Source organism: Strix aluco, chromosome W (assembly GCF_031877795.1).
Source record: "Strix aluco isolate bStrAlu1 chromosome W, bStrAlu1.hap1, whole genome shotgun sequence".
In the NCBI taxonomy this organism is placed as follows: Eukaryota; Metazoa; Chordata; class Aves; order Strigiformes; family Strigidae; genus Strix; species Strix aluco.
This window is the reverse complement of record NC_133970.1, coordinates 40,617,430-40,629,831: the sequence shown is the minus strand read 5'-3', so window position 1 is coordinate 40,629,831 and position 12,402 is coordinate 40,617,430. Positions and strand designations below refer to the sequence as shown.

At 42.8% G+C, this 12,402-nt stretch overlaps 1 protein-coding gene across 1 annotated transcript in view; it reads right to left on the bottom strand.

Annotated features, from left to right (window-relative positions):
• LOC141917814 (SET-binding protein-like) overlaps positions 1-12,402 on the bottom strand; it is a 353,444-nt gene that overhangs the window by 112,244 nt on the left and 228,798 nt on the right. The window contains exon 4 of the mRNA XM_074811386.1: positions 3,059-6,524. Coding sequence (XP_074667487.1) covers positions 3,059-6,524 — 3,466 coding nt within the window. The remainder of the gene's footprint in view (positions 1-3,058; positions 6,525-12,402) is intronic.

Below are 12,402 nucleotides of genomic sequence, written 5' to 3'. Positions count from 1 at the left end.
CCATGTTTCATCCCCAGCAACATACAACGAAGTTGCAAATGGCATGACTGAGCATGCCAAAATGCCCATGCAGTAAAGATAACACTGAAATTGTGATATAAATCTATTTTCAGCTTTCATCTGAATATTCAGGATGTCTCCTCTTGTCTCTGTTACATATTATTTTTATATTGTGAAAGATGACAACTACTGAATGGCAAGAGCAATCAGGCTATGGAAATCACCTCCTGGGACAGAGCTATATGTTCTCATAGGGCTTTTTTTTCTTTTACCTTTTATTTTTATCATTAGTCAATCACTGTTTAGCCACCTCACAGAAATGCAAGGTGAATTAGGAGAAAGAAGGTGAAGGTTATCATGGAAAAGTTTAATCCCTCCTCAGTGGGAACCGGTTAATAGTTATGGCTAGACTCAAGTGCGGACCTCTGTTGGGAATCCCAGTGAAGGTCAAAGGTGGAGGGGGAAAAAAAGCTGCACTGAGATCTTAGACAGTCATAAGCAGACAGATGTTCCTAGGCTTTAAGGGGCAGTCCTGGCTCCAGGCCTTTCTTGGCAGAGCTGTTTAGTTTTAGTATTTTTCCTTGTAGTACAAGGTATGGCTCTGGTTAGCTGGCTCTGCTTAGCTAACTGCTGCTGATTTTTCCATCTAAATAATAGCTTGACAATGAAGAAACCAGTTCTAATCTATGACTTGATGGATTAGGTCATGGGAAACGATGTGCAGTTGTAATCATGAAAAGTAAAAATAAATTAAAAAAATAACTTTAGTTTAAATGAGAACCAGTTTTAAAAGTTTAAACAGCAAATCTGATGGAGCTCCTACTGCAAGTTCTATCACTCCATCTTACATTTTTATTGTCATGGACAATAAACTGAAGGAAAATAACATGAAATGGACTTTTTCTTTATCAATTCTATTTCCAAGACAGCCTGGTGGGGATCATGCCCCTACTTTGGAAACTCATTTGGGTTCAGCACTGCTGAGAATTTTCTCTTGACAATTTGCTATGCCCAAGTGAAATGTATTACATTGGAAAGTACAGGTTTAGCAAACATCTTCTGTTCAGAAAGCAAAAAGGCTACAAATCCAACTGTTGTCACACTGTGAAATCAGTAACTTCCACTAAAACACTGAGAAACAGCCTTGTTAAAATTTTTGAAGACTTTTAACCCTTGTTGCTAGGACACAACTTCCTTAATGCAATAGCCACCACAGCACTTGGAGAATAATTTTGTTCTTTGTCAGGCATGTAGCAACCCTGATATAACCAGTGACTGAATTCAGTCTTTTCCAAAATTTCTGGGTGTCACAATTCCTCTGTGTCCTGGTTCAGCTAGGATAGGGTTAAGTTTCCCCAGCAGTGGGGAGGGAGCTCTAGCTGGGTTATTCAATACCATGCTGACTTCACGTCCGGGCGCCCAAGCGAGGGAAAGAGCAGGGACGGCCTTTGTGCGGTTCGGTCCCCTCACTGCTGTATCCTTGTGGTATATCTCTTGTTCTGTTCATTATTGTTATTGTTATTGTTATTGTTATTGTTATTGTTATTGTTATTGTTATTGTTATTGTTGTTGTTCGGTTTGTTGCTGTTACACTGTTGTATTAAACCTCTCCTTATCTCAACCCCGGGGTTTGTATTTCACTCCCTGCCCCGTCCGGTCGGAGGGTGGGGGAGGGGCAGAAGCAGCGTGGTCTCGGGTCCCAGCAGGGCCTAAACCACCACACTCTGCTATAATATGATATCATGAATGGGAATATTTTCATGGGATAAGCTCTCATTTCAGATTGCTTTTCATTGCTATGATTCTGGTCTCAATGAAGGAAATGGAAATGTCTAGGTGGCTTATGCATGAGAAGTCTTTGGATCTCAATCAGTTGCAAGTCAATAAAAAACCGAAGAGCCTTACATTGGCAGGTTATACAAATTCTTTGCTCCCTCTGTGTTCTCAGCTGATTCTCTTTTCATTTTGGAGGCTATGAGTTACGTTTCTTTGAAGCTCTTTTTTAGAACATCAGAATCTTATCCACCACTGGATGGTTCAATAAAGCTCACCCTTTTCCAGAACCAAGTGTGAAATCTGCTTTGTGATAAATATCTGATGGTTCAGGAGCTCTGGGCTTGCTCCCAAGCTACATTTATTTATATTGCAGCAAAACACCTGCCTCTGTGTCATCATGAAAGCAGCTCCCTATTGTAAAGTACAATTTAGTCTCTCAGACAAGAATCAGATTCCTTTTTTTTTTTCCCCCTTTGCAGGAGAGGAACAGATGTCCTTAGCAGCCAAAAGGAGCTTCCTCCCTCCTCATCTACCCAGCTTATATTTCCAAGTCATGAGTCCTAAAACTCTTCAGAGTCAATTGGCTAGGGTTTATTGTTTCCATGACACCAGTCCCTTCCTACAGCCACTCAGTGCTCAGGATAATTACACGACATCTGCCAACTGGAAGTGACAGATTTACACTAGGATTGCATCCAGGGTCTCCATATATTCAGCCCAGCTATCACTGTGATGGGTCCCTCTGGATCAGCAGTACCCCACACCAGTCATGGGACACTGACCCAGCTCCACAACTTCCCACGCGTCTGGTCCATCCCATCAACAAATGGCTTTTGTATGCTTTGTGGGCCAGAGCAGAGACTCTTTGCTGAGTACCATGGCTGTTCTCCCAAAGACTGGACAACAACTACCACCCCACAACATTAGACACCGATAAGAGGGATGCTTACCTAGCCAACAGGTATTATAATTGCTGCTGTTGCAGAATGCAATGGTGAGATTTTTGGAGGAAGCGCAACAAGCTATAAGAGATAGGTAAAGGCAGGACAAATATTTATAAAAATGCTGTGTAACAACTGGAAGACTTTTAAAGGTTTTGGCTTAATGCACGGCCAACTTTCTTGTCGATCTCCCCAAAGTTTGGATGCAGAATGGGAGTCATTTACAAAAAGCCAGAGAAATTATTGACTCATAAACATATTTGCTGTAAATGGCAAGTCCCTCTTCATTCAGCATTAAAATTTAAATGCAGTAAGGTAAAATAGAATAAAGCAGAGCTTACCTGAAGAGGCTGAAGAATCATAAGTACTTCTGTCCTTCCTATTTGTCCTAAAGGGCTGAATGTCCTTTTCCCTGTAAGTTCCAAACCCTTCAAAGCTTCTTCTTTTATTCCCACTTGCATCATTGTCCCACTTCTCACTCGAGGAATTTGTTTCACCAAACATGTCCAGGGACTCTGACCTTCCATTACTCTCAGTGTTACCAGAGTATCTCTTTGTGCAAGAGTCAATGGGATCATTGCTTGAGTCACTTTTATCTTTACTCTGTGTCCACTGTTGGGCATCAGAAAGTGATAATGTAGACAGCGTATCCACTTCAAAGTTAGTCTTTGAGCCTTTGTGTCCGGTTTCACAGTGCTGGTGCTTCTGCTTCTCCTTATGCTTGCTTTTCTCATCGAGCAAGGAGAGGTCTTTATCTGAGCCGCTTAGTCTTTCATTGATTGCATGGCTGGAGAAGCCAGTGGACTTGCTAGCAAAGAGACCACTGATATCTTCACATGTCCCCAATATCCGCTCATCTTTATGTTTGTGCTTATGTTTGTGTTTCCTTTTGTGAAGTCGGCCACTTGAAAGGCTTGTTCCTCCAACCTTTGGAGGAGCCAAAGAGGACTGCATGTCTCCAAGGCCCATTCCCACAGGTGTTTGTAGATGCACTCCATGTTTCACTTTATGCTTGGCAGTGGTGGACACCTTCATATGAGAGCTTGCATGGAATTGGGGTGGGGGCACGGTAGGTCTCATAAATGGGGAAGCTGCTCCTAGCGTGTGAGACAGGTACAAAGGAGCTGGATACTGACCATAGTAACCAAGATTCATCATAGGCATTGATGTGTAAGGCATTCCATAGGGTGCATAGTAACTCCCACTGGGAATAGGGTAACTGAACCCTTGTAAAAAAGGCACCTTTGTCATGGTGTCATTGGTTTTGGCAGGTCTACCACGCTTCTTTTTAGACTTCATGTCAGAGGTCCTGCGAAGATAGAGCAATGGGTCATACTGGATATATGGCACAGGGTAGTAGTGATCAAAATTAATCCTGAAGATGCTGGGATATGGATTTTCATGATAAAATGTGTAACTTCTATGGGAAATCCTGAACACTTGAAACTTATTGATGAGTTCCTCAAGGTCTGCCAGAAACTGGAGGTCATCTCTGTTCTGCAGGCTTTTCCTTTTCCTCTTGTGCTTTGGCTTTTTAATACTCTCATGAGAGAGAAAGTTATCCACAATGAGATGTTTCTGCCGGTGACCATGCATGTTCTTTGTGCTGGTGTCAGATGGGATAGCCTCTGGATTGTCCAGGGTGCAGAAATCAAAGGAGTATCTCCGGCGGGATTCTGAGCTTTTCTCAGCTTGGTCAGAAGTGCTGTTGTTGTCTGTACCTATCCCACTGTCGCTTGGTATGGTTTCCTCACTGTGAGACTCACTCACCGGTGACAGCGTGACTTCTTTCAGAGAACCTATTTCACAGAGGTGGGAAGGTGAATTAGCCATTAACCTGGGTGGAGACAGCTTCCAAGTTCCACTGTGCATTCCTTTCTGGGTTTTTGTAGGAAGAGCACTGATAGGTTGAAGATTTGGCATAGTTTTTAGCTCTGAAAAATTTGTTTCAGTGCTTGCAGGGCTAAGGTTGCCGTTAGTCCCCACTAACTGTGTCGAAAGCGGATGAATAGCTGCTGGTGACGATGCCACAAGTGACTGCAGGTTGGAAGGCACTGCTGGGTTTTCTGGCTGGCTGGAAACAGGCCTTGAGTGCTTGGTGGCTGTCTTAGGTTCTTCTGGCTGAGGCTGCAGCTCTGCTCTTGGCTTTCTGCCCCGTTTTTTACCAATGTAGATAGTCCCCCTCTTGCTGACATTGATTTGCTTCCCTAGCCTGGCATCAATGGTGGTTGGCCCAGCACTAGACGGTGGCTGGACTTTTGCTTTCAGAGCTATGCTGCTGGAGCAGGAGGACAAGATCTGATTGAGAATATTCTTCCTCTTGAGGGTCTTCATTTTATTAATGGTCTTGATGGTCTTCTTATCCAAGACCCCAAGCTTCCCGACCTTTTTGTGAAACTTGAGTTCACTGATGGACTTGTCCTCTCCTGGAACCATCTGGGCCAACTTGGCCAGATTCCATCTCCTCTTCCTTTTCTTTGTTCCTGGAAATTCACGATTGATTGGACTCACTGGGCTGGTGGAGGTTCCCTCATGAATGGTTTCAACAGTGAGCAAAGGTTGTTTCTTTGGTCGTCCTCTTTTTTTCTTGACAGGTGTGATTACAGTAAGACTGTCTGTATTAGTATACAGAGGGCTGGATGGTGTGATAGGATAGGCTGAAGGAGGCTCCACTATCAGCTTCTCAGATGTTGTCATGGAAGTCTCCCGAAGGATAGATTTAGGTTTGCTGCAGGTCCATCGTCGCTTAGCTGCATGTTTGGGGTGCTTGACCTCAGATAATTTGCAATCTGTGGGAAGATCAGTGGGTAGGAGAGTGGATGTCACTGCTACAGATTTTCTGAGTCTGGTGGTACTGTTGGGGGAAGCTTTGTCAGTGAGCACACCGCTGTCAATAGCTACTAAGGGGGACTCATTTTCAATCACTTTCCCTGGCTTTGCGGCTCGAAGATCTTTTTTACTCCCTTCTGATTGAGAGCTAGTCCTGTTTGCTACTTCACTGCTCATAGCAAGTCCAGAAGGCAGGCTTTTCTCCTGGATATTTTTCTCTATGGAAGATTTTGTGGATTGCCTTTTTTTCCTTTTGTGGCCAGATGTATCTGTTGTCGGAGACTTTATTGGGATAGTAATTCGTACATGATTGGTGTCACTTTCACAACTGCTAGCAGAAGCGGGATTCTGCTTCGAGGGTGATGTATCTAACACACTGTCCATCGAGTAAGACTCCTTTTTCCCTTCCATGCTGTCATGGGATTTGCTGTCAAATGCTTTCTGAGCACCCTTCACCCATTCAAGGTCTGTGGTTTGGATGGTTTGACTTATCAAGTCCTTTTTGATGGACTTCTTCTTTGTACTCCCAGCAGGCTGATCAGGGCCCTCCAGCTGCACACCTCCATCTTGATCACCAAGAGGCAAAAGCCCATTGCACTCAGAGGTGCTGCTTGGCTGGGCGGCTGTGCTGATGTTGTTGGGTGATGGGAGTGCACTGCAAATGGCAAACTCTTTACTACTGGCTGACAGCTGCCCCCATGTGCTGCTGGCGCAGGACTTCTTTGCTTGGGATTTACTGAAGGAAACTCCTGTCTCCGGAGCGGGGACCTTGGTGGCACTAACTGCTTCTCGACTGGGTTCTGTGTTGATGAAGCAACTTTGAGAAGCAGATCCAGTATCAGAGCTCGCTGACCAGTCAAGATGGTGCTGGTTGCTACTTTTCTGCTGGTGCTTTGATTTTAAGGTGTCACTGGTGAAGTCTTGTTGGAGGCCTGGATCATAGTGCAGAGCAGAATGCTTTTGTGGCCTGTCATAAACCTGGAAGGTAGAAGATAATAAATAGAAAAAAATTAGTTTATCAGTCCTTTCATAACCCCTGGTTGCAGCTCTTTATTTGTACAGTGAATGACAACTCTTCTTAACCAATGTCCTTTTAAGGGTTAGGAGCCTTTATAAAGTCTTCTTATACTCGAGCCAAATTTGCATTTAGATTCATGCTCTGTAAACAAGTTTCATTTTGTTTTCCCACTCTAAAAACAATGGAGATATTCCTAAAAATGCTAAATTGCTAAGGAAGCATATTCTATTGATTTTTAATTTAAAACATAAGTAAAATATTCCCTTTCAATGGATGAATGGTGTAACTCAGCCTCCTGGTGAGAATCCCTTTTTCCTGAAAAATAATCCCTTACAGAACTTGATGCTCAACAACATCAATTAAGGTCATTGTTGTAAACAAGAAAAATGCAGAATTATCTTGGAAGTTGTAACAAACAAGAGGAAAACCCATGGGTCCATTTCCCTATGAAGCCAGAATCTGCAAAGATTTACTTGCTTAAATTTCCACATAGAAGTCATCCCCACAAACTTAGTGCTTAAAATCATATGCATAGTGTCAAGTGTGTGAGGAACACTTGGCAGGTTCAAGATTTGCATTACTCCCTTTCCATTTTAATAATCTGCTATTTGCAATGTTCATAAGAGATATTTTCAGTATGATTTTTAATCCAACAGCAGCTCTTCAAATCACAGAGGTTACAGTAAGGGCAGAATTGTGCTGAAGACTGTTACAGAGCAAAAGAAAGTCTACTTTTTTTTCTTGGTGAGCCTCCTTCAGCTAAAGAAATTATATTTGTTACAGCTGTAAGCTTTTGAAAAGTCTATGAAAGAAAAAAAATATATTTTTTTTACTTTCACTAACTGACCTCTTCTAGCTATTTCTTTTCTTCTATTACATTTAGGAGCTCTGGATTGAACTATGTGCCTGATTTTGTACACCTAGTACTGCAACCAACTGTTCTTAGCAAACTGTAATGCCATATAAATGATGAGAGACTTAAAATAAATGTGTAACCAAGGAAAGAACAATAGAAAACAACTGATAAGTGTCTCGTGTTTCTGCAAACACCCTGTTACAATTAAGTTTCTATCGGTAGCGTTACGTTAGATCCCCATTCGAGGTGTTTGCAACAGAAATTTTGGGGCAAGGAGGCTGCCAGCATAAGAGGGTTTTGAGCCAGGAAATGAGGTGTCCCCAGTTCTGAGCAACTTCAGAGGGATTTGAAAAGTGCTAAACACCCCCAAGCCCATGGTGCATTATTTAGCAACTAGTAAACATACATGTTATTGGCAAATAATTGATATTGAGATATATCCTTCATGTGCATATAAAAAATGGGCATGTGGCTTTTCTGGAATAGGCAGTAACGATGAAGCTGTTCTGGTCCATCGTCTGAGGAGTAATCAGTGACTCTTAAATCCTGTGTATAGTTCAGCTGTCATGCACATGGATGAGCCATGCTCAGGGAAAATAGAGATTTCCAGGAATTGTGGAGTGAGAAAATGAAAGCACGCAGCTGCAGGGGAGCTGCAGATGTCGCGAGCTAGCAACACCCAGTTTCTTCAGCCTGAGAAAAGAGGCGAAAGCATAAACAGCTCTTGAGAGAATGAATCAGTTCCTCCTCCTCCTCCTCCTCCTCCTTCTCCTCCTCCTCCTCACAGTGGCCTCATGTGCATGAGCCACACAGCACGCAGCAGCCATGACCCAGGCCGCTGATGCCCTCCTTTGGAAAATGGAGCCCACCCGCATCCACGTCCTTGGGATGAGGCCAAGGAGGGGTTAAAAGAAAGTCAGCAGCACTGGCACTGAAGTTTGATAGTTTGTTTTATTTTAATTTTTTTAAACTGATCACAAAGCTCTGGAGCTTCATTTTGCCTCAGCTGTTTGGGGCTTCTTCTGCCCCCAGGCCACCAGACCGGGTGTGCTGTCAGCTGGGCATGAGTAGGTATGTGGGAGGTGGCCTTTCCCTGGTGAGGTCCCAGTGGGCTGGAGGTGGGTGCCCTCCACCCAAGCTTCACATGAAACATCATCTTCCTGAGGTACCATGATTTGTGACTTGGAAAAGCCCTGGAAATGATGGGCTGAGGCCTCTCTTGGGCCCCAGGACCCACACCAAGGCAGGGCCAGGCTGTTTCTGCACAGATCCTGGCCTTACAGCTGCAATCAAAGGAACTCCTTACAGCCACATTATTTCCAAAATGCTGAGCTGTGAAACTAAATGACCTGAAAAATTTAATTTGGAAATTACAAAAAAAAAAAAAGAGGGTTACAGTAGTGAGTGGAAACATCACACATTGACAACACCCTGGTCCCTCCAAGTCAACCACACACACAGAGATCTCTAGTTTAAAAGGAGCAATAATCTCTGATCTCTGATTTTAAGGCAGTTAATAAGGGCTCAGAACTGAGACGCCAGCTATATATCAGCAATGAATGCTGATATATTGCTTGGCTCCTCCAGCCTCATTTCCTAGGTCTGCACATTATAAAATAATGATGCAACTTCCAACATATCCCTAATGATAGCCTTGTCATTACTCCAGCACCACAGGCCATCACAACATCTATCTTACAATTCATGAGAAAGATATACCTATGTCATCAAAGGTGCCAACTCTGGAGTCATTTAATCACACGGATAAGCACTCTGATTTCAACAGGCCTTCAAAAAATGACCGGTCTGCAGGATCAGGGGACTCCATTTCCTAAGCAGGATGTCAAAACTGTATATCTGCCCAAGCACATAACAGTCCACTGGGTTTTCTCATGCAACTTCTTCCAGCATAACATTTATTATTCTCTCTCCCTTGCCAGACATGTCCATATCACTCCAAAATAATTCTTCTACAATAACCAGAGATCATTTGGCTGCAGCAGGTTGGGTTTCACTGGCTGCAATAGATATGTGGGGACTGTTTACACAAAAGCACTACTAAATCAGTTGAAAGTAATGCAACCAAGTGTATTTTATTCCCCATGTATCCATCTGGATTGCTTTCTGATCCCATTGGTCCTAATGTTTAGGTTTCCATTTTCCCTGTTGCGTGAGCACCACCCTAAGAAGCCAACAAGCCCCAGCTCAGGTAACCTAAGCCTCTGCTGAGCTAGCAGAGGATGCCAGAGCTGTCAGTAGGGTAAGGGCAAACAGGGCTCTTCAGAAACCTGTATCTTGATGCCTTTCACGCAAATTCATTATTCATCAGTAAGTGTGCAATATACTGCAGCTCCATAGGTCTTGGCAAGGGGCTGTTGACTTGAATAGAGTTTCTATGACAGCATGGCCAAGATCAGCACCAAGAATAGTGGGCTTTTTCATGAATACGGAAATACTTACCTTTATTTACTTTTTGGTTTATGAAACCCTAAAAATACTTCAAACTTCAGCGCCTGCCTCTATTTGTAGTTTTCCCCTTTCATTAAATGGGATTTTCTTCAGTAGCTAGCTATGCTGCACTGGGAGTCTGCTCCTTCTTCTTTTGTGAAAGTAGAAGTGTAACTTAACCCATGCAATTTTATCACATCTCACCAGACTTGGTCAATATTTCTCTTGATATTCAGTTGACATTCAGGATGTGCTTAGTGGGTAATAAACCCATCTTTCCTTATAAGAAAATAAAATACACATAAAGAAGCTAATAGTTTTCATAACTGCAAAGAAGTCTGAGCAACATGATCCATCACATGCTAAACTTTAGACTAAAAAAATAAAGTTTGAATCCTCTTATTACTATTACATGATTTTAATGCCAGACTCATGAGTTTCAGTCCTCAGCTTTGGCAATGGTGGGTAGACCTATGAGCAGGATCCATCCCATATACTGGCAACTGAAAAGCACTGGCCAGAGAGCAGAGGAGGTGGGACTGTGTGTTTACACCTGCCTTGCCAGATCTGTGCAACCCTGCACCTGCAGAAGTGATTATTCCTCTTAACAGTTTTATTCTGGCATGCAGCCCTTGCAAGTGACTGTATCAGTCCCATGATGAGCAGCACCTTACTCTGCAAGCAATACCCAGCAGCAGAATCCATCCCTCAGGGACTCTTTTCATTTAACTACTGGATGTCTCACTCTGCCTCCCTATTCCCTTGCATGAGCTTCTCTCTAAATCCACACACTGCTTCCAGTCCCAAAGCAAAATGTGGGAGGAGATGCCAGCAACCAAATAAAGAGCTTAGTAAAATAATAATAAGAAGGAAAAAATCTAAATAAAAATTAATATAACTAAAAATAATAATAATGATAAAATACACAATTAGAGAAACCCATCACCTGAAAAAAATCTGACTGCTTACAGGGGATGGTACTCCCCTGCTCCAAAAGCACCTTTTTGTGGAGGTAACACACATACAGCTTGTCAAGACTCTGCCTTGCAAATCAAAGTTAATACTACAATGCCCCCTCTTTAAATCATTCACAGATCCATCTGTGTGATGGCTCCTCAAGTGTAATTCCCTATCAAGAGGCTTTATCTGGAGAGATAAGCATCTGGTTCCCATGTCACTAATTGCTGTCTGCTGTGATTTTAAAACATCTGCACCATTGTGCTCTTCATTTTCATAGTCTAATCAGCCTGAAACTTGAAAAAGGTACATCATTGATTGTTTCTGTGGTTTAATTAGTACACAGTCTCCTTGTAGAGACAATTTAAAGGCAGTCAGAACCTCAATCAGCAAGTTTGTTTTAAAAATTAATAATATCAGGAGCATCTATGGGGTTGGCATCCACAGTGACACATCAGAGTGTGTTCTGGGGACATACCATCCTCTGTTATCTTCTTCATAGGCTGGAAATAAAATTAAAAAAGAAAAGAAAAAGAGGAAAGGGTTTCCTAAACGAATAATGTCACTTAGAATCAGAGTCTTGGGAAGTGCTTGCTTTTATCTCAAGGCCACCCCTGCCTCTCCAGCGAGAATGAATCTCATCAAAACACTGTATAATACCTCTGTGTGGTCTAGGAACTTGTAAGCCATTTGGCAACCGGGAGCTGGCATCTCACTGGAAATCCATGGGTGAAGCTGTGACTGCTCAGACATATGTGGACATTTGCTCTGGTTGCCACCTGGGTTGACTAGAAGATGGTGTTGTCTCCAAGCCATGCAGAGAAGGATATTAGCTCAGGCACAGCACTCTGCTATGGCAGTGATATTGCATGCAAAGTGGACCTTCCTTGTAACCAGCCAGCTTAGAGCAAAGGCAGGCCTGAATTCATACCTGCTTTAAATTAAGCTTCTACTCGAAAGTACTTCAGACAATGCTGATAACAGACCTTTGGTGCCTAGCAAAAGTTCAACCTGAGATTTTCAAGACTGAATGAATAAACCTGGCAGCACTGAGGTTAAGTGGAAAATGCAACAGGCATATGCCTTCTGAAAAATCAGACTCTCTTTTGGTCCTTCGCAAGGAGCTCCTAAAAACTAGAGAAGCTCCAGATGATTTGTTCCTCTTGAAAAAGCTTTTGGTGAGTTCACTGAGCCTTTCTGGGGTAGCATTACTCTGTAAATAAAAGATGCCAAGCAGAGGACACACCAGGTTCAGGGGAACTTAACTCTAGCTTGATGACACAGGTTGAGCAGTCATTGACATGAAATGTGATCAATTTATAGGAGGGCCCTGTGATCAAGTCCAGTTAGTTCATAATAGCAAGTGTCTGAAATGGTTTCAGGAAGTCCTTTAGGTCATCGGTGACTAACCAGGGAGGAGGGATCACAAACTGTCATATGACACTTGCTGGAAGTGCAAACAGCAGTAGTGTCTTCTGAGAAACCCCACTGAATCTGGTTCAGAACTGATGTAAGGGCTTTAATTCCAATTAAAATACTAATGGTATGCATGTCAGCAGGCACTAACATAAAATTCA